Genomic DNA, 27,640 nt, shown 5'->3' on the forward strand with positions numbered 1-27,640 from the left:
AATCCCTCCTAGATAGTCCTATCACAAAGAGGGCTTCTCCTGTCACAGCAGCAACTTCCTACCTGATCTCAAACCTCTAAATTCAGGATTAAAGACCTTGGGGTTCATGGAGAATGTATGTTTTATTCATTGAATGGCTCTGTAACACCACATATGTATCTTTATTATAAGCTTTCTTTCTTTCATATATATATATATATATATATATATATACATATAATTTTTGAAAATATGACTCCTGCTAACATGGAAGATGTTTGAGGTCAAGGACCATATCATTCATTTTTATATTCTTAATATTTAGTAGACTACCTGGTCATAGTTGTTTCCTTATAAGTGGTAGATGAATAAATGAATGAAAAAAGTAAAGAATGATGAAGGGCACTCTTATAATCCATTCAATCACTTTTCAAGTTATGATTTGTGCTAGCATCCTGAAACTACAGGAGCCAATCACTCAGTCCATTCTCGACTCTCTCTGTTTGATTCTGTCTTCTCTTTCCAAATGTATAGATTTTAAAAAGTCAATCTCTTTACACAGCTAGGTAACAAATCTCTCAGAGAACAATTTTCACATTTATGCTATACCTAGATCCATGACCATAAATGAAAAGCAGACTCTCATAAAAGACTTTATGAGTTCCTACATTGTCAGCATCTGTCTTGAATTTTAAGGGTTTGGTCATTTCAGCCTTTTTAAAAATAAACTGAAGGCCAAGTCATTATTTAAGGTGGTATAGAGAAAGTTGGGAAGATCTGAGTTGCTTTTCAGAGAAATAGGTTTATCATCTTAATAGTGGAAACTAAAAGCATGATTAGAAATGGTATTTTGCCCATCTTCCTATGTACCCCTTTGGTCCCTAAAATAGCAATAGTGTTTCAGAGTATACCATGGCCACCAACTAGGTAAATCTATCTGCTACAGTCAGGAGATATGGAAGTACGAGTTTAGGGGTTTTGTTGCAGAAGCTGCAAGGCCTGTCTTCTTGTCTATTCTCATAATCTTACTAATAAAGGTCATTTATGAGCATTAGCAGAACAAGCTGCAGTATCCCAGGGAAGGAGAATTCTTTATCCCACTCTCATTATTAGAGAGCATATGACAGAAATCTTTATACAATGAAGAGAAGACACCACAGAGTAGATAATGAGGGCCCATCAGAGCCATCTAGATTCAAGCTAGAAGCTCCAAGGGAGAGAAATTATAGAACAAGAGCCTGCTGTGGGAAAGGAGTCCATATGGAAGGAACAGAATCCTGGTCCAGAGGGAAGAATGAGATCAGCAGGCACCTAGAGAGAAGATGAGACATGCCAAAGTCAAGATAGGAAAGGTAGCTTATGTCACTGAAGTTCAAGAATGACAATAAGCACAAGCAGGTGGATAGGTCTCCTGAGTCAGTGTGAGGTATGAATCCTGTCAATGACCCACTCGAAAGCCCAGGATGGTGCCACAAGGGTGACTCTTGGAGAGGATCAACCTCTAACACTTGACTATCTCAAGCTGAGGCAGTTACTAAGAACAAAACACAGATCCCTAAAGAAATTTCCCAAAACACACTAGAAACAGTAATCTCTTGGTTATCAGAAATTTGGGTCTGGTTGGTCTGCCATTTGTGAGTGCTGTGCTTTTATTTTGTTTTTTTTAATTGTAAACAAATGGGGTACAACTTGTTTCTCTGGTTGTACATTAAGTAGAGGCGTACCATTTGTGTAATCATACATTTACCTAGGGTAATGGTGTTTGATTGATTCTGTTAATTTTCTTCCCCCCACTCCTCTTTTCCCTTTATAAAGTCCCTCCTCCTTCCATTCTTGCCTCCCTCCCACCCCTCATTATGTATCATCATCCACTTATCAGCGAGATCATTCGTCCTTCAGTTTTTTGGTTTTATTACTAGGACTTTAAAAATGTTCTGAGGTAACCATATTGAACGGTATTCCCAAGGGATCGACATTCTCCTCCTCAGGTCAATAGCTCATTAATGACCAAGCTAAAGAAATCAGGAATTTCTTACTAGGTCTATAGGTGAAATTGAAGTCACTATGATTGCCAATACTCCAGGAGACAGGAATAAAATTCTGGTTGACCTCCAAATAGTGTATACAGGACTATAGAATACAAATAAAATAAACTTTTATTTTCAAATATTTTTATGCCTACTATGTGCCTGAACTGAGAGTGGCATCAGTTCTAGGGGTAGAAGAAACAAGAAAGGAGAGTCCCTAGCTGCAATGAAATTTACATTCTAGATTGAGGAGACAATAGTAAGCAAATAAATTGATATAAATACAAAAGGAATAAGAATCAGATCCAAAGAGATGATTTGGGGGTGGGTGTAAACTTTGGCAAATATAAAAGACCAAGTAAAAGATGGGGCTTGGATAAAGATAGCAATAGTGCAGAGAAAAAGAGATGAAACATTTAGGATATTTTTAGAGTCAATACAATTCCATGATGGAATGTATCTTAGTTGCATAAGCAATAGGAAAATATCATAGGAAATATTGATTAGGGTTTTAAGCAATTGATAGAGGGAAATGGGAAGTGCAGAAGAGGAATGCTTTTTGTTTATCTGTGTGTTTATGTTCTGTTCCATGTCAAAATTTAGATTCTTTTAGGGTTTCCATATGTGACATGTCAAGAAGGCATTTGATGGATCTGGATTTCTGGTCATAATTGTGGATGTAGATTTGGAAGTCACTTAACAAGCTAGGGTCAACTTAAAACAGAATGCTTAATAGTGAAATAAAGCTCTACAGATGAGGAAAGGAGAAGATTAACTGATTAAATGATAAGTTCAAGTCAAAAAGGAACTGGTGTTCTTGTCAATCACAAGCTAAATGTTCTCTGATAATGGCATTATTGTGAGTGCTAATCAAACCACTCTGAGTCTGGTAGATGGTTACATATAGGTTAAGTGCATAAGAAAAGAATTACCTTTTAACCAGATCCTAAATACTATGTTATAAATTTCAATCACTATGAGAAAAAAACAAACAAACCCTGACAATCACTGTGATTTAAGGTGAAAAACAAATTGTTGTAGAAACCGGTTATTTAAGTTTTAGTCAGCTTACTTAGGGAAAATAAAACTGAGAACTGAATTAATTACTTTTAACTTTGCTTTTAGTGAGGTTTCCAAATACTAAAACAATAATAACAACAAGAACAATCACTTTGTTTACTACCAAGATGAGGTAAAACTCAGGAATGAAATTGTAGTTAGACACATGGAAATCTCAATTTTTTTAAAATGCAGGCAGAATAAAGGAGAAAAGATTTGCATTTGTTGTGATTCTTCTAAAGAGAATAGTCAAATACTTGTGCATAAGAATGTAAGCTCCCAAGTTCATTGTCCTGCTCAATATATCCAAGCTCCTATGCTAATACTGGAAAAATAGTCTAGGCTAAATAAATATGTGCAGAAAAAGTGATCAAATAGATAAAAACCCATTTTGAATTGCATATCTGATCATTTCCCAGAACTTAGGAAGGCTAGATAAAGAAATGTCTTGAGGTTCTTTCTAGTTACATGATTCTAAAACTCATGCAATTCTGGTACACATTCTGCACACAGGAGTCAGTAGGCAGAAATTATAAGTAGATTCATTATTACTCAGCATGAACAGCAATTTTTACAACAACTAAGCCATTATACAATATGAGAACTCTGTTGTGGGTATTTGCAAGCCAGTTTTCACTGTGGTGAAGCAAGGAGACCCTTGGAGGTATCACAGAAGTACCTGCTATACCAAGCATGGCACCAGATTACATGAGCTCTAGGACCCTTCTTATTCCACTTTTCTATGACTTCATGATATTGAGATGAGAGAAATAAAATGAATAGAATATTCTAAGAACAAACAGAGCCCTACCCAAAAGTGTCTGGCACAAAAATAAAGAGTCATAATGTTCACTGAGAATCAATATACCTTCTCCTGGTGAGATGGAGCCCCTATTGAGTTCCCATTTTTCTCTTTTTTATTGATTCTTTTTAGTTATGTATAATATTAGGATACATTTTGACAAAATCACAAAAGAATGGAATATAATTTTCTCTAATGCAGTCTCCATCACTTCTCCCTGCCCCCTTCTCCTTCTCCTGCTTTCCTCCCTCTTCATTTTAATCCAAACCAGGAGGTGGTGGCTAAACCCTGCAAGTTCTTCAGAGTAGCACTTTCCCTTCTGGGAAGCTTTCGTTGCTTGGAACTATTGTTTTCATGGGAATGTTTCTCTGAACAAAACTAATGCTAGTGTCCACACTATTTAAAGTTGAACAAAGGAACACAAAAGACCAGGTGATGTTTTCCTTTCTGTTTCCAAGAACATCCCATTGAAAGGAGATTCTGACAGCTTGTCAGGGCTAAGCAGTTACACCCCATTCGACCTGCAGATAAGGCACTCTGTGACTGTGAATTTACATTAGAGTACTATATTCCATGAGGCTCTATTGTTCTTTTCCCTCTAAAGCTTCCAAGTCACAAAGGTAACATTGGAGGGAAGCTTACCTGCAATAACACTTAGGTATTAATCTCTATGCATCTAAATGTACACGGTCACAAATGGATGGGTTCATTTGTATGCTGTTTTGTCTTCATGCCTATCTAGCTACTATCATTTCAATTTGTAGGAAACGGCACGCCTTGTTAGCCTAGCTAAAGTTTCCCCAGCTTTTCAATTATGACTCCTATTTCTCTGAAAAGCAATGTACCTATTATTTAAACCTGAAAGCCACTATACCCTTGTATGAGAGTGGATAAGCTGGTGTCTTTTTTTTATTTTCTGAACACACACACACACATACACACACACACACACATACACACACACACACACACACACATCTGTATACAAAATAATGTCATCTGAGATCTACAACAAAAACTAACAGGAAACTGATTACTTAACCTTTTTTCCTCTTAAAATGATCTATTTGTTTACCTTGAAGGTTGTGACTTAATTAGAAGTTACTAGCAATGAAGAAACGGGGTTCAAGAAGCTTGCATATAAGCATTAGACAAAAACAGTCAGCCATTGCATATGGAAACATTGATGATAATGTCATGGTCAAGCCCTTACAAAGTGTTCACTTAGCCTTTGACAGAGAAGTACTTAGAATGAATTTCTCCTTGGTGGTGCTGCTAAGCAAACATACTCAATTTCTGCCATTTAACCATTCACAGGGATTGTTTCTGAGACTAGCAACAATATTCAAGTGAGTAAACAGAAATCACATTTCTATTTGATTGACACACAAAATTTGTGCAATTTATGAGGCACAATGTGATGTTTTGTTTCATGTACACATTGGATGGTGATCAACTCAGGGAAATTAGCATATACATCACTTTAAACTTTCATCATTTCTTTATGGTGAGTACATTAAAATTCCTCTCTTCGAACTATTTTGAAATGTATAATGCATTGTTGGTAATCGTATTTTTCACTATGAAAAGAAATATTATATGGAACAAGGGAAAACTCAAATTTTGTGTTGATGACTTCAGAGGCATGATTTGATCCTACCTAGATATCCTTGTGTGACTACTGAATAATTTTGCCTGCTTGGATGGTCTCCCTCCAGGCTTTCCAGACAAGTGCTCTTTTTGAAAGTGAACAGAGAAGACTCTGGAGAGAAACCACTGCAGATCAGACTGAATGGTCAGATGTGAGGAATGCTAAGATGTGTCAGAGCCCAAATCCTCTCTGGTCCCCTGCTCCATGCACTCCTTCTGCACCAAACATACTCTCCTTCCTACTGGCAAAAGGAAACACAACAAACTCTTCCTTTACTCGACACAAGGAAAGTTCTCTGAGAAAGCTCTAAAAGCAGTCAGTCAGTAAGTACTAGACCCTACCATAACAAAGGAGAAGAAGCAGGAGGGTGATGGCCAAGTGCAAGGTGGGATTGCTACTCTCTTCTCCCAGAGGAAGGGAAGAGACTGGTTCAGCTATGTCTGTCTACAGGGTATTCATCCATTCTTTTATTGAGATTTAGATGTAGGTCCCTAGACCATAATGACAGGGGCTAAGAAATGTTGCTTTTCTTACAAAACAAACTTGTTTCAAGACTCATGTTCTCTTCTCTGACAGCAAAAGTCCTACTCAGTCCTCCACAGAGGAACTGAATCTTGATAACCAGCTCAACCTTAACCTCTAACTCTGCCATTCAACAACTTCTTGATTCTACCCACCTTCATGTACATATATTCTTGGCTCCAATCAAATATAGTCTTTTGAACACTACCTACATTTCCTGAATGTCAGGTTTTGGTCAGATTTCTCTTTCCTTGGCTTGTCTTCCTGTGACATTCAACATCACCCTTTCTTCAAAAGATCAGTGCTCCTGCAACCTGCTGTAGGAGGACCCCTTTCCAATGACACACAGAGCCAACATCCTGTAGTGGGCTTTGCTTTGATTTCTGGTGATTAATGCACTGTCTAAACTCTTTATATTGACTTTGATCTCCCAGAGGGCAGGGATCATGACAGGAACCTGTGTGTGTTCCCTCTGGTACCTAGAACATTAGCAGGTAAAAAGAGGAGCACCCACAACAAGGACCCAGCTTAGCACTGTCTGGTATGAGCTGTGTAGCCTGGAGCAAAGTATTTACTGTGGTTGCATTTCGATGTTGTTATAAAATGGGTGATAAGAAACGTAGCCACATACACAGGGTTGGTTTAAGAATTATGTTAGTTAATTCACATAAGTGGTTTACATCAGAGCCTACAATGAAATAACCTCTCAATAAATGCTGACTATCATTAATATTAAGTAATCCCAGTCTTCTGATACAACCTAACATTACAAAATATTAGTAAAACAACAATAATAATAATAATAATAATAAGCTCATTCTTGGACTACTAAAGCAACTGTCTTTCAAATGGCTCCATGTGCCTTTGCAAAATTTATTTTCATAATCTATATACAAAATGATGTAATGGTAAGTGTAACTTTATACTTTTTACTAGATTGAGCTCTACAAAGCTGACATTTGACCATTTTTTTTAACTTAAAAATGACAACTTCATGTGATTTAATCCAAAACAACCAAACTGAGAAAAACTCTCTGCCAAGATGGCAGAAGTTTGGACTTGGCACAGGGAACCTAAGCCTTTTTCTGATGACAATCTGATGCCTCCTAGTAAGACCCTCACTATGAAAGCATGTGTCTCCCCACATCAAGGGTCTTCTATTTAAGTCAGGATTCATTTTCCTGCCTGTGGTGAATCCCACCAAATGTACTCTAGACAGCACACCCTCTACCTTGAAACTTCACTCTTGAACCTATTCACTTGGGAGAATCTGAAGCCTGAAATTCTTTCCCTTCAGGATTTAAGCACACAAGAGACTCACTCAACTCCTGCCAAAAACATCAACAAAACAACATCAACAAATCTTTATCATCCTTACAAACACCATCATAATATATTCTTACTCAACTCCATCCCGTAATTTACTTTGTTGGAAAGAATACACTCTCTTCTTCATTTCAATGTCTATCGTTAATTGAGTCATTTATTCATTTATAAATCTACTGCAGTCTAACTTCCACTCCCACATTTATTTTAAATGTACTCTGACAAAGATCCCTGGCTTCTAATATCACATATCCTAGACTGGTTTTCACTCTATAACTGACTTGATCTGAGTAGATCCAGATGCTAATGATCACCCCTTCCTTCAGCATCCATGAAAACATGTCACCTGGGTTACCACCTTTTTGGCTATTTTCTTTTCCTCTGTCACATAGTTTCTTCTTCCATTCTGAATATTGGTTTTCGCCAGGGTTCTACAGGGATCTTTTATTTCTCCTCATGCTACCCACTATCTTGAAGCATTGAGTCCACAGCCTTGGCTTTAACTACTTCCTACTTCTTAATGGCTACAAATCTAGTATGTCATCCCAGACTCTCTCCCCTGATCTTCAGATGAATACATCTGACAACTAATGGTTACCTCTAATGGAATATTCATAGAAATCTCAAGTCCACTTACTTAAAACTGAGCTCAGGATTGTTACACGGACCTAATCATCCCTTTGTAGTAATTTCCATCTCTTATTTTGAATTCCTAATCTTTGCAGGTTAAACTTGCAGGTCCTTCCTGCTGTCTTCCACCTTATAAAACCACCATTCCTGCCACCCATCCCATTCATCATACTTCCTCATCTGAACTATTTGGCTCATTATTGCTACCTGTGAGCTAGATGATGCAGAGTCAACAGATGGACTGATGAATACATGGATGAAGAAATGGATAAATGGGTACAAATCCATGCAGAATGATTGTTCCAACCTCTTACTAAATATCTGCTCATCAGTAGGGTAGGGAGCTGTCCTTACCACAAATGCCTGACTGGCAGAGGAGTGTGTTTCATGGCCACGAGGGCGCCACCCCAGTCTAGGAACCAGACATTGTACTCTTCATCAAAGATCTGGAACAACAACAACAACAACAATCATAGCAACACCTTACATTTGCATTGTGCTTAACAGTTTACAGTCTTTCAAATACATTGGTCCATCTCAATTTTGAGCCTTCCAACTACCCTGTCCCATAGCTTGGCAAGTGATATTCCCATTTGATAGATGAGGAATTGGGCTCACAGAGAACAAAAATTTCACCCCTGGGCCACTCAAATGGCACTTTCAGTTGGTAGCATGAACCAGGGGGTCACAGGGAGGTGAGACAGTAAGAGGCATTCTCAAGTAGATAACCCAGAGAAGAGTAGGACTTCAAAGGAACTCCCTCATCTTTTTATCTTAGCAAGTTACTACTCAGCCCTCTCTTCTTCCTCATCCATTCAGATGTTTGCTACAAAAGTTTGCTATAAATGGTCTGTGTTATACACTGTTCATAATTTACCTAGAAACTTAAATGGCCATTTCCCTAGACACTATGATAGCTAAGTACTTAGACTTAGCCCCTGCCTCCTAGACTCACCCACAGACTGGATTAAGACCTAACCTTGGGGTCTGTGAACCCCCTCCACTCTACATATCCATTAGAATCCAGTACTTCCAGGGACTTAAAGTAATTTATTTTTTGATTCACTTATCTATAATCTATTCATCCATCCACTCACTCATTCACTCATTCAGTCATCCATCCATTCGTCCACCTACTCATAGGGATTTTCTAAACACCAACTATAATACAAGGCTCTACACTAAGAGCGCTTCAGAACCAACACCACATATCAATGCCTATGCCATGTGTGACTCCAGCCTCAGAAAGGAAAAAACATTTCTCCAGCAAATAACTAGCCTCAACTTTAGAACTTCTACAGGAATCTGGGTTAAAGAATTCCTTGAACACTTTATCCACGATGGTGTCTGTTGCAGCCTGGATGGAGAGGCTCAGAGGGTAGATTAGGGGGAGAGGGCTGGAAGCAAGTAAGGAGAGAGAGGCAGGCTTAAAAGGGGAATGAAGAGGAGAAGCCTCCTATACACAGGCCTCATTGCACACTATAGAGAGAAAGTAAACAGCTTCTCAGCCCTTAGCCTCTTAATATTTTCCCTTTTCACATTTAAATAAAAGAAAGCTATGCCTATGAACAGTGACTCCTAACACAGAAGGGACTAAGGGAAATCCACTGATATTTCAGATATGGTCACATACTCTGACCTGCAATGCTAGGTTTTTCTCTCCAGAGTGTAAATGATGACTCTGTGATAAACCCCATACTAGGGATTCAGGATTGAAGTCTAAGAATGAGGAAGGTAGGAAGAGACCAGGTGCTGGAGAGGAGGAGAAAATACCCTCACACTTGGCTCTCCACATCCTCATTCCAGTCCACTGCTCACTTTTGTTCTGTCCAGCGCTAACGTATAAAGTGGGAGCATTGATTGGCTCTTTGGGAGAAGGAGAAAGAAAACCAAAGCAGTGATAACACAGGGAAAGAATGTTGCAGTGACCACCTGGCCAGGTGAGCTATTTCTTGAGGCAGAGGGAATTCTATTGGAAATTTAGTTACAGATGAGTTTGCATTCCAGTGTCCACCCTCCTTTGGTACTTGTGACAGGTTATTTTGTATTTTGAAGGTGTGATCTTATTCCCATTCACCTGATCATGGTCTTCTGAGTAGGAAGCCTGACTTATCCTTTACTGTATGCCTTATCCTATTTAAGACAGCTGTTCCATCTATTAGGTGTGTGGTAATGTTAATGGTGGTCATAATGATAGCATGGCGGCAATGGAGGTGATGATGATATTGGTGATGGTGATGAAAATCTTGACTAGGACATCCAAATAGGAACTTGTTCAACTAGACTGAAGGTGGGGCCTTCACCTTTGTCACTAAGGTATTTAGTGCTCTTCCCTCTCCTTCTCCAGGTAGGAATGTTCTCATCTCTAAGACGAAGTGAAACATCATCTCTTCTTTTGTAGTTTTTCTAGTTCTCCAGTGGAATCAACCTTCCCCTTTCCTTTCCATGCCAATAAATGGCACTAAAATAACACAATAACCCTGGATGATAATTAGTTTGTTGTGAACCTGTTATCTGTATTTAATTTTCAGCTCTTTGAGGAAAGGAATTGCAAATACTGAGGTTTTGGCTTACTTGACATCAGATAAATCCTTGTTGTAGCCATATGAGACTACTCGCATTTGAACTATTTAAAATAAATAGAGTTCACTTCCTCTGTCACAGTAGCCATGGCTAAGTGCCTAGTAGCTCTGTGAGACAGCACAAATTCAGCACACTTCCACCATTTCTGAAAATTCTATTAGAGAGATTGCTGCTTGTAAGACTGAATTAATTTTTCATGTAGTCATGTGTTTATTAATCTGTCTTATATTTACTCACAGATGAGTCTACATAATACTTAACCAATGACTTCCACTACTTTGTTAGTTTTAACATTCTAATCTTTTACTTTGTTGATTAAAAAAAAAATGGATCCCCAAAGGTGAAGAAGTCTGCTTGCCAAAGATCCCTTGGCACATTAATAAGAGGACCAGTTGTATTGGTTGTATCCCCACAACTGTGCTAGCACAGTAGTTAGTATCCACTGGACACTACACATATACTGCAGAAGGAAAGGATGAACCAGCTGGGAAAATGCCAGTTCTTCCTTAACCCTGTACAATGCTCTTCCAACCTTACTCTACTGCCCCTTGAACTTCCAGCTAGATTGACCAAACTAAAGAGCTACCTCATTTTTTTTTTCAACTACAAAGTCAAGGGAGCCCGAGAATCAGTAGAAAGGGGTGATGTTGTCAGAACTCACCCTACATGCCTCTTCCCTCTTCCTGAATCAGCCCAGTTACCTGTCTCCATGTGTTGCCCCCGTCAGAGGAGATGAACACACCAATATCAGTATATGAGAGCTCCGGGCCAATGTTGCCTGAAACACAAGCAGAGCATTTGAAATTGTCAGGCAGTTTACAGATGAAGTGTGCTCAGGTTTGGGGGAGGAGGTGTCAGAGGGTAAAGCTTTCCTAAGTGATGCTTACAGTTGATTTGTGCAGTCTTTCTTCATGTCATATCAAAAACCCAGCAGGAAGAAAAACCCAATATGGGGGAAAAAGTAAATAGTATAACAGGAGTTCATCTTTAGATGGTGAGACTCAAGACTGAATATTGATTAGGGCGGGTCTCCTGAATTATTCACTGTGTACACCAATGCTGTTGTAAATTGCTCTTGACAGGTGTCCTCTGAAGATGGCAACAGGAGTAAACGTGCGTGGAGAAGCCGGCATGGTGGACCCTTACTCCTCAGGTATAATTTTAGCCTAAGAAAAACTGATGTGTGTGTATGTGCATGTATGTGTGTGTGTTTGCAAGTACATTTCAACATGTATTTCCAACATCTCTTAGGTGCCAGGCAGTTGAGTGACCCAATGGTGCAGACTACATTAGCTAAATTAGAGATTGCCCACAATAAGATGACCACACTCAGCATGCATGGCCAGAGAACATGGGGGAAGACACCCAGTTTATGCCTGGACCAACCACATTTACTGCTTTTATCCACCATCTTCTCTTCTCTCTGCCCTTCTTTATTTTCTCCTTGCACTCCATCACCTTGTGGTTATGTGAATTGAAAAGGAAGTAGTCAAGATTTTCTACTCCACCTATCTTGCCCTGGTCTCCCCAGTGGGTTGTTCTCATCTCAGAGCCTAGAACAATGCCCAAAGTTTAGTAGCTAGTGCTCAATAAAAAATTGTGGAAAGAAATCATGATTTAAATAAATGATTGAATGGTGTTCCAATGTTGATGTGCACTTGGGGACATATTGAAAACCAGAAAGGTACCCTAAACATGTAAGAATTTATCATATTGGCTGATATTTTTTCTTTAAAAATAGCAGGAAGGGAATGTTAGCTCCCACACATCTGTAGCCTAAATAAGAGCACAATAAAAATGCAATAATGAAAATGTTAATTGAGCTCCTGACATTTAATGCTTCAAAATGAGAAATTAAAGCCAGGCTACAGCTTGTCAAGCTCCTGTCAGCTTTAGGGAGCACACAGCTAGCCAACTTGTTTTGACACCCAGGATTCCAAAAATAACCCCAAGGCTCAGGGCTTAGGTGGTAGGTGTGAGAAGAGCAAGGAGAGGCTCTTGGGAGATCTGTCTGGAATTTGGAATTCAACTCTCCAAATACAGGTAAAGAAGATACAGATGACAAAAGTAAAGAGGACTGTGGCAGAGAATGTCAGCTAGAGTTTGGTTGCGGCTGCCTAGAAGCATTGTGAGAAAAACGTCACACGTGACTCCAACAGAATAAAGTGTGGTGATCCATTAGTAATACTGAGCAATGACATCGGAGAGTAGGTGGGTGTGGCAAAGCAGAGTTGCCCTAGAGTTATATATATGCCATTCATGGAGTGGCTTCTTAGTATCTATTCCCCCATAAGTTGGTTCTGCTAACATTTTCAGCTTCTCTTTCAAAGTCTGAATAGACTGATTTGGAGGTTTCCTGTTAGCAAGAACCCCAGGTTCAAAGTGAGGTCTCTTTTTGGAAATATGTTCTGTCAATTGAAGGGTACCCTGAAACATATGCTGGTGAGCAAAGGGACAAGAAAGTTGGTTCCCAGATAAAGGGACAGAAAAGATGGATCCAGGATGGTTTGATCTTTGAATTTGTTCAGTGGCTCTGAGGCCCTGTGGGCAATCTCTGACAGGAAGAGTTTAGGTGATGGTGTCAGAGAAGGAAGATTTGGATAATGAACTTCATGGGATAACATGGAACTAGAAAGGTTCAATGAAAGTAGCCAAGGAGAAGGTTGGAAGAGGGGGCTGTAGCCAGTGGGGTAGTGAAGCAAGAGACACAGAGGAGTGAGTGGAGGAGACAGAGATTCTCTCACCACCAGCCCAGGTGGTAAATGAGAAGGGTTCCATGACCCTTTCTAGAATCATTAAACAAATTGCTTTTACACCTATCTTATCCCTGTGCTATGCTTCTCTGATTCTTAGAGAGAGGGGGAGAGGAAATACTCTGGAGACCTCTGGGGCTAGAGAAGTTTCTTATCACTACTGGTATCAGAAAGAGAATCTGCCCATGCAGGGGGCTCAAGGCCCATTGGAGAAAGGACATTTGGTGGATGGTGAGCTACGGGGGGGAAGATCCTCCAGGGAAGGGAGTAACATGAAGTATGGACACTCAGTTTATAGGAAGCAGGGCAGGGCCAAATTAGCTGTGGAAGTGGCTTGGGGCAGGTGTGACTGGACGGTTATAGGATCAAGCACTATCCTAAAGTCAGAAGGAGACTAGACTTGTGCATGAAACTTTCCCCCTGCCCTAAGTCTCTTCATCTGTAAATTGGTGAGGATTGTGATGGCCTTTTCTATATCACAGGATCACTGTGCAAGTAAGGGAACAGAGGTGCTTTGCATGCTGTGGGGCACTACAAGGATGTGAGGTCTTTACTATTAGCTGGGAAATCAATGTTCAGGATAGTGACAACCCTAGTCGCCAAACTCCAGACTGGAATTCCATCCTCAATGAGAGCCAGAAATGAAGTCTAGTATGCACATTTATCCACACAGCCTCCCTGAGACCACTTTGCAAGGCAACATGGGAGATAGGAGTGAGAAGGGAGAGTGAAAAAGAGAGGGTCCAGGGGCACTGACCCCTGAAGGCAGGTGGGGAATGGATGAAGGAAAGGTCCCTAGAGAGACAGGTCACTGAAGGCATACTTGAGTGATGTCCTGATGCCAAATAACCTCCCAGAGAGACCCGGCAAGCATGGTGAGGAAAGGCTGGGCATGAGGAGGCATGTGCCAGTGATTCAGCTCTGGGCTTTCCAGCAGGATCTTGTCAGCAGGGCTACATCTTCCAATATTCCAAGTGTTGCCATTTGGATCTGGAATGTACCCCAAAGGCTCATGTATTAAAGGGTTTGTTTCCCAGCACAGCAATGTTCCAGGTAGGGATTTGGGGATGTAATTGCATCACTAGGGCCTGACCTCATCAGTGGATTAATCCATTGAGCTGAGCGACTTTCCTCCACCCCACCCTTCTGCTATGATGTTCTGCCTTACTTCAGGCCCAAAGCAATGGAGCCAGTCAACTGGACACCCAAACCTCTGGAACCATGAGCCTAAATAAAACTTTCCTCCTCTAACTTGTTTTTCTCAGGTATTTGTCACAGAGATGAAATGCCGACTAACACACCAAGGCTGGCAGAAAGCCTCAGGAGCTACGTGGGGGAGGGAAGAAATAATTAGTCAATTTTGATGTATAAGAAGGAAAGTTCAAAAACAAATCTTTAATGTCTACCTGTTTGTTAATTCACAAGTTTGTTAACAGACTAATCTAGAAACATATGCAGTTCACAGATAATGACAGCTGTCCCTAACCCCACCTCAATAAGCTCTGAGCACTCTGCCCAGTCCTGTCGACATGCTCTTCCATCTCTAATTCTCACAACGCCCTCGCAAGGTAGAAAATATCCCTGTTTTACAGATGAGGAAAATGAAGCTCAGAAGTTAAAACCTAAGCCAGCTTCACAAGCCTAGTAAGTGTCAGAGCTAAGCTTAGAAACAAGGGCTACCGGGTTCCTGTGTTTCTTTTAATGCATAATGTGTGCACATTATTTATGGATTCTACTGAAGGAGATGAACAAATTGTATTCTTCTGAGTGCAAGAACAGCCTTCACTTCTATAACACTAATGCCCATGACGGGTAGCGTTCAGGATGTGCCCAGCCAGTCCTCAGCATTTGAAATGCATTGCTTCATTTCATCCTGCATTTCTATCATGTCAGTACTATTATTCTTACTTTGCCAGTGAAAACACTGAAGTTCAGAGTAGTTCAACCACATTGAACAATGCCTGGCGACATCAGAAGCATTCAACTAATATTAACTTTTGTTAGTGATCGCTGTTTTCCAGTGAAGCTTCTGCTCCAGCTCTGGGACTCCTGCAGCCCTCGAGGAGAGGCAGGAGAGCAGCTCCTGAGTTAGAAGAACCAACTCACATGGATTATGGAGTGCAGGATTCACTACCCAAGTCAGGAATACAGCAACAGACCCTGTGCTCATCTCTCACTGTCCTGGGGTTCCTAAGGCCAGTAGTGGATCCTGTCTATATCTGGTTGAGAGGACCTGATTGAGGGACTAGCAAGCTATCCTAAGCTGTCAATGTGATAGAATGGTGGTTTTCAAAGCAGACTCAGGTGGAAGCTTAGAGAAGGCAGCCAGGTCAGGTAGAGCAGAAAATTTAGAGGCCAGAGCTTTGGGTTGATGAGAGAAAACATTACGTACCTCCTCAGAAAGTTACTGTGAATTCACCTGTTTTCATTAGGAAAAAAAGCTGCCAAACACCAGAGCTCTACTCTCCAAGATTAGAAGCCTAACTTGCATTATGCCATCAATGTATTCCTGAAAAGGTGTATGCAAATCAAGTGCATGTTAATCAGCACACTCCCCAGAGACTTCCGTTTTCATTTCGGAGTTGCTTTATCTTCATTTCTGATTGATGTTCAGTGGACAGTAGTTCCAACAATGCAACCTCAAGTTTTTCTGCCCTTTTCCCCAGGCTCTCAGCCAAGTGCTTAATCATGTGTAAATAAACCTTTACATGCACCAGAGACCTCCTGATTAAAAACAGCTCTGGGGTGAAACCCTTTGTAAAGCATCCTCTGTGTAAAGAGAAAACTGCCCCAACTTATATTTGGAGAGAGCTGGGAAGTTCATACATCATGTTTTCTTAAAGTGAGAATTCCCTTTTACAAACACTCTTTCTGACCAGTCTCTTTCACAGGAATTTTGGCCTCTTGCTAAACACAGGGGACTGCTCTGCTACTCGGGAGAAGATGCATGAACCTAGAAGTCACAAAATATAATGATTCTACTCTGGCTTTTCATCAGGCCGTGTTATATCCCTCCCAATACCTCAGGTGTTATGGTTTGGATCTGGAATGTCCCACAAAGCCTCATGTATTGAGGCTTCGTTCCCAATACAGCAATGTTCAGAGGTGAGGATTTGGGGAAATGATTGGATCATGAGGATTCTGCCCACATCAGAGGATTGACCCATTGAGCTAAGCAGCTTTTCCCCACCATGCCCTTCTGCCATAATGTTCTTCCTCACCTCAGGCCCAAAGCAATGGAGTCAGATCTTTGCATCCTAGACTCTTAAGACGAGTTTGGAGGATCCAATAATCCTGCTTATTTTCTGGGGAGAGTTCCCGTGGCTTTCCTCTAATGCTCAAATGTGTCCATGATCCAAAAATAGGGACAAACTTATTCCAGAAGCTCTCAGTGAGGAAAAAGGGCAGGCAATGTTTTCCTTACCTGTGGCCACCACAAGTCCCGGGGCGGTCTCCTTACTAGAGATTCTTCCTGAGGAATATGGATTCTCTGAGAGCTGCAGATGCAGGTGTAAGGAACAGAAGGGCTAAAATGAAGGAGAGGAAGAAGACGACTTCATCCAGGAACTCCTGACCTCCCACCCGGGCCCTCCTAGAGATACGGCTTCCAGAAACAGCAAGGTAGTGGAAGATGAGCCACAGGGTTAGTTTTCAGCAGGAGTCCTGTCTCGCCGACAAGGCCTGCATTTCACATTAGAGCTGCCTTGAGCCTCTTTCGTAGCCCCTTCCTACCTGTGCCTGACCCGCAGTCCCATGCATCCCCCTCTCTCCCTCACTGTCATGTCACCCATCAATCAAGGCCCAGTTCACGGGTCACTTTAGGAAGCCTCTCTGACCTTCCCTTCCCATAGGATGACAATGACCTCCCATGACTGATTTTGACCATGGAACTCTGCTTCTTAGAGCTCTTAAGGGCTCACCAGGAGCAGTGAAGAGGAGAACCTAGATGAATCCAGGCCCTCTATCCTCATTCTTCAACCCAACTGTCTTTGTTTCTATCTTTTTTACTTATTTTTGTTCCTTTCATAATTTTATTTGAATGTCACTTACAATATTTGAAGCCATTATATGAAACTCTTATATATTTGTGTTCTCTATTTATTTACTTATGAATTCCCCTGGGGGCATTTTTAAAAGGACTTGGAAATTTATAGGGATGTATTTTATTCAATAAATACAAATAATACAATGAAGTTAAAGAAATGAAATTAAGAAAATAAAGCAAAACTATAGGTAAAGTTTGAGGGAAAGAACATCATGCTGTGATCTCTTTTCAGAGATGGGCAGCCATTTGTCTCTGACCTTTTTGCTACCCAAAGGAAAGCAGAGCAAAGAAAGCAAAAACATTAGACTAGAAACTGCAAAAGAGTAAGGGCCCTGTTTGTCCTAGCTTCCACTACAGAGTCAGTTTTTAACATAATATCTAGACTATGACAAATGGTTAATAAATATTTCTGTGTATGTGGTGAAAGTCAACTCTGCTCAGGATAAACAATCATTTCTGGGAACTCGGAATAGCTTCTAGTATACACCCTCATTAAGAGGGTACTGAAGGTGGCAAGTGTTATTGAAAGTTAACTGTCTTCCTTGCCAACCAGGATGGCAGCACCTAGGAGTGGAGGTGTCCTCCATGGTGTCTAGCCAGTGTTCTGTACAGAAGGGAGCTGGGAAAGCTGATGGGTGAGCTACTGTCCCATGGAGACATACCAGTCTCACTTTTCCTTGGCTTCAAAGGCAATATTTGCTTATCTTGACATCTATGAAGCACTTACTAAACTGCATCTGATTTTCACTGGTTGGCAGATGTGTTAGTTCTACTGAGCCCTGCCTGGAATTTCTAAGTACAGGTTCTTTTGAGCATATGTTTCTTTATTGTACTAGGAGCTAGAGCATGCTGTGGATTCACAGTAAAAGAACGTGCAGTTCAACTGAGGCTTCCACCCAAATGGTGTGGCAGTCTGAGCCTAAGGGAACAATTCCTGGGAGTTGCAGGACACTGATGCCCAATGCCAGCCAAGCTCCCAAGATGCCTTGGTGGAAGAAAGCCCTTGATACAGGTTCCACAGGTAACTGGCCTGCCCCGGGATGACTGACCAGCAGGCAGTGCACTGGGCTTCCTCTCAGGTCCACATCTGGAGCTTGCAGCAGGCGCCAATCTCTGCCCTTGTTGTATGTGATGTAAGTCTTCACCTGGTCATCCACCTTCTTGTTTGCCAGGAATATCCCTTTGATACCTGCTACCTAGGAAAAAAGGTGAGAGATGCAGAACTGGGTTGGGTCAAAATGCCTGTACCCTTGAAGAAGCCCTGAATGAAGCCCCAGCATTCTTTATGGAGTGTTGGGGATACAAAAGAGGAGAGGAGTAACCTGGTGAGAAATGCCATATGCCCTATGGCCTCTGAAAGAAGTTGAAGTCCATCTTTGTACTCTGCACCACCTCCTGGATACCTCATCCCCTGCTTACTCGGTTGCTTTCCCCATCTCATGTCACTCTATACTTTGTTCCTTAGAACTTTATCTTTAACTATGAACAGTCCCTGGTTACTCACATCTTCCACAGAACATGTCTTTCAGCTCAAGTGACACTTACAGATGAGTTTCCAAGGCATCAAAGGAAAATCCTTAATGCAGAAACCCAGGAATCCCAATTAGTAGTAAGGTAGATACCGTTGGGCAGATGACCTAGTTTGGAGAACTGGTATTGATCTCTGTCCATGTCACTAGCTCTCCATGTGAATTTGAACAACTCATACATCATCTTTGGGTCTCAGTCAACGGTCACTTTAAAATTGGTGGAATAAGCCTTGTTTCCTCTTCTTTTCCCCAGTTGGCTGGAAAAGGCTCCATGAGATAATGCAGAGCACTCTTGCCAGAGTTTCTGATGTAGTGGGATTTGCCTGACCTTAATATTTTAAAGGGAAAAGAGCATCACTGCAAAGCAAGTGGCTGAAGTAATAAAGGAGATGTGTCACACCACAAGGGTTCTAGGCTAACCAAAACCTCCACTCAAACTTTCATTCCTTCTATTTGATGTGCTCAGTAAGAACAGATATTTAGAATAACAATGTCCTACACCCAAGAAAAGTTCCTGTTACCTTACGTGGAAGTTACAGCATTTTCAAAAATCAAAAGGTAGTTCTAATAGTAAAAATATGTATATAAACAAGAGGTTGAACAGCAAGTTTGCTGGAAAATACTGAGTTCCATCAAAGTTTTAGTTTTATTTAGCCCCTATTCTTTGAGGATAGCTAATTGGGGTTCATTGTCAGTCTGGCAGAATATCTGTGGGAAAAGCTCCACAGGAGGTTTTCTTCCTACACCACATGACAAACCTCAGTGGATGAAATAAGAAATCTTTCTGTTGTTATTGTTCATTTGTTTTTGTAGTAACCTGAATGGCCTTGAAAGAGAATGTCAGCCCAAATAAAATAAACAAAATAAAACAAACAGAGCCAAACAAATGGACAGAGAATGTCACAGAATAGAATTATCAAGGAAGGACACTGCTAGGGGAATTTGACAAATGGCCAGCAACGAAATTGATTAGATTCCTACCTTGAACAGAGGGGCGGTTGAGAAGAGAAGCCAGGGCCAGGGAAGGGCCCTTCCCCAGCTGCACCCTGCCCATCCTCACAGCTTAGAGTCATTTTAGGACAGCTGCTCTCTCCCTGCTTACCTAGGGACTCTTCTAAAGACCCCCACATAGTCTCAGTCTTTAAAAGCAAGTACAATGCTATTGGACAACAGTACTGCTCAAGCGTGATTGCCAATTATCTCTCACAAAGAATGGAATGTGGGTTTCTCTTCTGCCAGATGGAACCCTTTTTCTGGTATTCTCTTTGGCTAGAGAGCTGGTACTTTTTCTGCTGGGCCACCAGTGAACCTCTCTCCTAAATCAGTTGAACCCCCTCCAACATATAATTAGGGCCTGGCAATCTACTTACTAGAAGAAAATATGTAGTTTCAGACTTCTGAGGTCATGAACAGCGTTCCTGGGAGGATCCTGTCACCCAACCCCTACTTCCTAACTGGCCACATTAGAGCAGGAATGTGTACTCCCAGATGAACAGGTTCATCAAATGTAATGGTGATTATCCAATTTTTTTTCCACTGAGAGTAATGCCACTCACACAGAAAATGTGTGATGGAAAACTGGAACTGAAGATAACGGGAGGAGATTCCATGGTCCCCAAGGTAGCTCTGAAGACATTTCTTCTGCACTTGTACATAAAACCACAGCAACCTCCCTCCTCTCTGAAAGAATCAGAATACTTTCTATGTGTGTTTGGACAGTTCGGAGCCTTACATTATTACTAAATTGCTTCTTGGCTCCCTGTCTTGTACAAATGGACTGTAAGCTTAGAGGGCACTTCAATTTTGTGTATCCCAGGCCAAGAGTTTTTCCTTTTTCACTGAAATATAAGACAGAAATATGTTTGTGTTGCAACCTAGTAGACTCACAGCCTTGAACGTCCATACGTGTGCACATGTGTGGACACGTATGTTTCTGACACAAGGGTATCGTGGAGTACTGCTCAGCTTTACTACCTGAAATGTAAGGAAATGAGAGAGAGAGACACACACATTTGTAGTCTTCTCCATCCAAGGAGGTACTTAACATTTAATAAACTTTAAGGACACTTTCTTCCTTCTCTGAAATTGAACTGTGATTGCTGCTGAGAGTCCCAAGCAGTTCAGGGAAAGGGGTACTAGCTTGCAATGATGCCCAAAATAAGGGTACAAGGTATCAAGCCTGAGTGGCCCACTTTTCCTTTGGGAATCAATTTGAGGTGCAGAGGGAAATTGACAGCAGGCTGCTTGGCAGATCACTGTGTCCAGGTGGCATGGTCATCTGTTGGTCATATTCCTGAGACCTCAGGACAAAGAAGCCAAGGTTCTGCTGAGAAAAGCAATTACCACAACCTGCCTCAGGCTGTCCCTAGAGTCGGACCTGTGGTGAGGGTCTGATGAAGGTCAGTTCAGGAAAATAAGTCCCTGTGGAGCTTATAAGCAGCTGTCCATCTGGCCCAAGAAGGCTCATTGAAGGTTATGATAAAGCAGAGGGGATGGAGGGCAGACACTAAGGACAGGAAAGCAAGGAAGCACCAATAAGATGAGCAGAGACTAGAATACGGAGGCCAGCTCAGGGAGTTTCACTTGATCCATCAAAGTAGAGTGGGGTCAGCTTAGTCACTAGAGAAATCCAAACTAAGCCCATAATAAAGTATCACCAGGTCCTCATCAGAATGGTTGAACACACATGGGCACACAAACACACTCTCCAAAGTGGATAACAAGAAATGTTGTTGAAGATGTAAAGCAACTGCAACACATACCTGGCTGTGAGGATGCAAAATGGCACTTCCACTATGGAAACACTTTGATGACTTTTAAAAACATATACTGACATTTGACCCAGAAGTCCTACACCTAGATATTCATCCATGCAAAATAAAAATTTATGTTCATGTGAATATTTGTCAATATTTTATTCATAATCACGCAAAACTGTAAATGACTTAAATGTTTGTCCAATCAGTGAGTATGGAATAGTACTCAGCAACAAAAAAGAACATCTATTGATATGCTTAATGATGTGGATGAGTCTCAAAAGCATTCTTCGAAGCAGATGAAAGTCAGATTCCAAAGGTTACCTACTATATAATTCTATTTATGAAAACCAGAGAAATGGCAAAACTGGAGACAAGGAGAAGTCAGGGGGATATTGTAAGTAACCATGAGTGTTGACTACAAAGGGGCTGTAAGAGGAAATATTCTGGGGAAAAAACTCTTCTGACTCAATTATGGTGGTAATATGTAACTGTATGTATCTATCAAAAATAGAACCATATGCCCAAAACGGTAAGTCTTACTGCACACAGATTATTTCAAATAGAGTAGGATAGTTCATTAACCATGTCATCTGAATCATATCACTGACTTCTGGGTGTAGGCACAAAGGGAAATGATGTCTCTCGTAAAGAAATAGTGTGAGAGATAATAAGAATAGTACTTAATCTATTTAGGTCTATTCAATCCAAGATGATAACCAATGACCACATATAGCTACCTGAAATATGACTGGTGAGACCAAGCAATTGATTTTTAATTTTATTTAATTTTAACCAATATAAACTTAAATTTAAGAACTGAGACTCAATTTGTTGGAAGTACATGATATGTGAATCTCCTGTTTTCTACTGTAGATTTTATGAAGTGTAACTACTGATCAAGTACTTCAGTTGAAAATTTAGCATATGAATCAAGATGTGTGGGAACTCTAATACATATCTAGGATTCTGCAAAATTATTATAGAAAAAATATAAAATATCTTATTAGTATTTTTTCATATTGAGCACATACAAAATGATAATATTTTAAATATTTCATTTAAATAAAAATATTGTTATAATAAATTTTGTCTGTTTTTTACTATTTTAAGTGTGTATAGCAAAAATTTTCAGTATATATGTAGTTCATGTTATATATTTATTGGATTTGACAGTGCTAGTCTAAGGCATTGCTGCTAAGTTGTTGTTACTGTAAGGAGTTATCAGTGAATACTTAATATCCAGGAGAGCACTGAAGAAAATTCATCAGAGTTGCAGCTCAGAGCATGTTTCTATAGAATAACTGTGGGTGTTGAAAAGAATATCTGTGTCTTGATATATTAGTGCAGAGTAAATGAAAGAGAAATGTAGTTTATTGTTGAGATGTGAAAAAAAAACACAAGAGTTCTGTATGAAGAAACTGTTATAAGAATAATGGTAAGCACACACAATGAACTATTTTCATTCTCAATACCAGCCTTGTTTTGAAGGAGCAGGCTTCTGACACCTTAAGAAGAGATCAATTATTATTTGGCCTTCAAGTGCCATTTTCTACCCTAATTATGTAATTACACCCATGACAATATTGTACTTTGAAGTAGGGATTAGACAATGAACAAGCCAGAGAATCGCTCTACAGCAGGAGAATTCTCCAGTAGATTAGAGACAGAAATTGCCTCGGCCTTATTAGATTTGGGGGAATTCAGTAGGGTGGATCTACATTACTCTCCAAGGACTTTCAGGGCTAAGGCTTGCAAGGTGAATTCCTGAGTGGGTTCTAGCTTTCTTTGTCTCCTTTCCATTGTCAGTAGAGGCTTGAGAAGATGTGGAAGATGGAGTGATACACCAGTAGCCTTAGGTGGTCAAATTCAATCCAAGCCCCTGACAGCCGTCAATTACCTAAAGGTCCCTGACCTTTCAGACAAGGAAAATAGGTATAACGTCTTTTTATATTATGAAGTTATAAATTGTCCTAGGACTGGGGATGATATCATACATGTAAAAATTATTTCCTGGGTATGCAAATGAGAGAGAAAAAAGATCAAGAATTAATAACACAGAGAATGAACACCCAACTCTTCATTCACGTTCTTTTCCAGTATCTTCATGATCTTCATCCCTGCCACTCAGCATTCTGTGAGCACAGGCGTCTACCCATCTGACTCTGGTTCTCTTTTCTCCGCCTCCAGCAGTGCATTATCTAAGCAGCTCATCTATAAGTTTCCCCAATTCCTCAAGTTAGAGTTAACCTTCCTCTTTTGAGATCACACAGTATGGTGAAATTGAACTTCTAATACAAGCTGAACCATGATCATTACCCTTAAAGGATCATGTATCTCTTTCCAGTAGATTGTGCATCTCACACCATCGTCTTCTATCACCAAACAAAATACCCTCTGAAAGGGTGTGAACTCAGCTGAGTTACATGTGAAAACTTAATGAATTTCCCCAGCTACGTTACTCAAAAGCACTTGAAGTTCAGAATAATTTGAGTCTCTTTGCTAACTGGCCATCTGGCACATAATCTCAATTTGTATGAGAATCTCCGGTTAAGAAGGCTAAATTCTAATGACCCTAGAGACCAATTAAATTGAGCTCTGTCTCCAAACCACAGAATGTATGTATGTCCAGGTACAAACCAGCATCACCCACTAAACCTCTTCAATATGTCATGGTCTAGATGATATCAGCTTTCAATTTAGTTCCTCTATTAAATGCCTTCTAGAATCTGAAACCCAGCTACTTATCCAGTCCTGATTCTTGGCCCTGACATGCATCCAACCTATACCATGAGACTGGCTAGCTCACTTCCTCAAAAATTTGTACCATCTTTCCAGTCCTTGATTTATGCCATTCTTAACATTCAGGATGCCTCCCACTTCTTCACTCCTCACTTCCCAGGGTAAAAGGATTGTTAATAAGATCAGGAACTTCAAGAAAAAGCGCTAGGCATGTACAGCTCTTTCCACTTCCCCTGTTTTGAAGTTCTCCTGAGGAGATCGCATGCTCTTGTATCTCAATGTTGTGTTTTTAGAGGAACAAATTTTTAAAGGAGGATGCTTGATTTATCTTATCTGCCTGTAACTAAATAGATGAATTCAACTCCAAATTAGTACCCTGCTTCCTCTTATGTAATTATTAAAGTGACAAAGTTGTGTTTGATTTCCATTTGTCTCCTTCTCTCTGTCTCAATTGGTTCCAGCCTTGGGTGGGTAAAAAAAGAACCCCTTTTAATTATATTACTTATTGACCGCTTAAAATTCAACAAGCTAGATTATAAGCTCCCAGAGGATAAGAACCACAGATCTCCACTGATTGCCTTGTGAGTTTAAACACAATGTTTGGGCACAAACAGCTCTGGTCAAGTTGAATGGAGACAGGCTTTAAGAAGTTGTGCTGACGGGTAAGCCTTGCTTCTCTATAATGCAGTGACATCATGCATTTTTTTCCCCTCCCAAACAAGACTGAAAACACAAGACTGACTTCAGCAGGAAGAAAAAAAATTACATGTATCTGGGCACATTCTTTATATTGATTCATGTTCCAATTCAGGTCACAGTGTCTCGAAGTTCTAAATGACCAGGGGTTTCCAAATCTCTTTCCTACAGAAGGAACAACACAGTGGCAAATTCACCCAATGTGCCAAGAGACACGGGGACTCCTTGATTCCTGGACAGGAAGGTCATCTGCAGCACTTACCCTCTCCTCTTTGGGTCTGACCACAGAGGCATGAATAATCGTCTCATCTCTATAGCTCTACATATGCAAATAGAACTTGGAATGGCCGCAGGCTTGGCAACAGTCATTCAAATCCTCCTACAAGATGTGACTTATTGCCAATAACAAAGGTATATTTCTGCCTCCTAGTTTGATTAGGAGTATGGGAATGTAAGTTACCAAAGTTATTCACACCTCTTAATCACCTATGCCTGGCTTCTCAATTCTGGGAAGAAATCTGGAACATTTCCCAAACTGAGACCTTGTTAAGAGAATTATTACCTCGTGTACATATATGAATGCATGACTAATATAATCCTACAATATGTATAATCAGAAAAAGGAGAAATTATACTCCATTTATGTATGATTTATCAAAATGTATAAATGCATTCTTCTGTCATGTACAACTAATCACAACCAATTAAAAATTTTTTTAAAGAATCATTTCAGTACTTGCCAGTTATGCTGTAGGGAAAAAGGGTATTTCTAATGATTTTGCTTTCTACGTAATGACTTCTACCCTTTTTTTATTAAAAGCATGTCCTTCCATGCACCCCATGACTTTGCCTGTTCTTCCCTCTTCCTAACAGAATAATCGAAAGCTCTTTCTCCCCCTCTTAGTAGCTGAGTAGTCAACTTTGATATCAATGTAGGGATGCTGGAACGTTGACAAGCAAGTCTCAGAGGCCATCACTCTACAGCAGAAGCCCACCTATGGCCCCCTCTGTTCGAAAAGCCACTGCCAGTCCACAGAGAGGAAAATACACAAGGGAACAGCTCCCTTAGGCCATTAGGGGTCGCCACCTAGAATAAAAAATCTATCCTTCCATGAATAATCTCAATCACCACAACCCATGTCGGTTTCACTGCCAGCCTTTGGTTATTGTTGGATAAAAAGACAAACTTTCCTTGCTTAAATCAATCCATCATATCCGTTGTCTCTTCACTGTCCCCAGGACTGTCCATGGTCACACACTCTCACCAGAGGTGTCAAAAAGCATCACATCTCTAGGGTCACTGAAATTAGTTTATCCTCTGGTTCTTAGGTGGAGTCTGTTCGTTTCCTATGGAAATTTTACTTATCTGGTGAGCACATTTAAAAAGAAAACCTACCACATAAGTGATACACTCATGTCAAGGCCCGTTCTTCACCCTGCACAGATGTAAGCATCTGGTGGCATCTTAGGAAAACCCTCACTCTTAAGAGTGAGAGTTGCTTTTCATTTCCAATAAAACATGTTTATAAGCCTGATTTTCCAAATAATTTAAGCATCATCTAAACAGTACTACTCTATCTAGGGTTGATAAGAAAAATCAGAGTTTAAAAAACTACTTAAGAGATCACTTGGGCCATGTACCTTCACTTCTGGCTTGTAATGATGCTAATACACACAAGAATGTCAACTCTACCGAGGTAGCCACCACACTAGATGCATTACAAACACTATCTCCCACCTTACTATAATCTCATTAGGTAAATTGATCTCTATCTTCCTGGAATCAAGATATCTCCCTTTCCCCAAGACACAACTGCTAAGTGACACAACTGGGATCCAAACCCAGGACTCTAATACTTGCTGTTATACCACTGAGATTCATTAAAAAGAGAAGTCAGTCCAGGGAAGGGACAATTTTGTCTACATACCTCATACAATTCAATAATGATGTTTCCCATTAGACCTCGGCTGCTTTTAATATTCTCCATAGCCAGGGTAAAGTAGATCCCACGGGTGTCTGAGATGTAGAGATTGTAGGTGTCGTTCTGGTTCCATTCTTGGACTGCAGCAAACACCTGGTTCTCATCTGTACTGATGATGTGCATGTCCTGTGAGAAGATGGAAAGCCCATAAAACAGCAGATCTCCATAACTCTCTGCTCACTGGGACCCCTAGCAATTACCATGACTGATGAAATGGTTGAGAAAAAGCTTGAGTTATAGGCAATGTTAACCAATTCTATGTTGGACCAAGACAATAAATTATGAGCTTCATGATTTCTGTTCCTAAGTGACAGCAAGATAGGTATAAGGGGCTTTGGTGGGTATCATTTTCCATGGCTTTGAGGGAGACATCCACTTTCATTTTTTATTTTTATATCTGAAAGTTAATATTAGTACTAACAGGGAGTTGCATAGCTTACAAGAGGAAGCTCACACATGCAAAGAAGCAGGGCCTATCTTGTCTTTTGATTTTCAAATATTTTAAACATTTTTAGCATAGTGACTCACATACTTTCCTTTAGAATCTACAGCATCAAA

The 27,640-nt window shown here is 40.4% G+C and overlaps 1 protein-coding gene across 2 annotated transcripts in view; it reads right to left on the reverse strand.

The window, feature by feature from the left end:
- SORCS3 (sortilin related VPS10 domain containing receptor 3) overlaps nt 1-27,640 on the reverse strand; it is a 582,251-nt gene that overhangs the window by 78,502 nt on the left and 476,109 nt on the right. For both annotated transcript variants that reach the window (XM_079135987.1, XM_079135988.1), the window contains exons 9-13: nt 27,029-27,208; nt 18,427-18,573; nt 16,757-16,859; nt 11,281-11,357; nt 8,351-8,442 (exon numbers count right to left, since the gene is read on the reverse strand). In XM_079135987.1, coding sequence (XP_078992113.1) covers nt 8,351-8,442; nt 11,281-11,357; nt 16,757-16,859; nt 18,427-18,573; nt 27,029-27,208 — 599 coding nt within the window. The remainder of the gene's footprint in view (nt 1-8,350; nt 8,443-11,280; nt 11,358-16,756; nt 16,860-18,426; nt 18,574-27,028; nt 27,209-27,640) is intronic.

This window comes from Sciurus vulgaris (genome assembly GCF_902686455.1).
Source record: "Sciurus vulgaris genome assembly, chromosome: 4".
Taxonomy (NCBI): domain Eukaryota; kingdom Metazoa; phylum Chordata; class Mammalia; order Rodentia; family Sciuridae; genus Sciurus; species Sciurus vulgaris.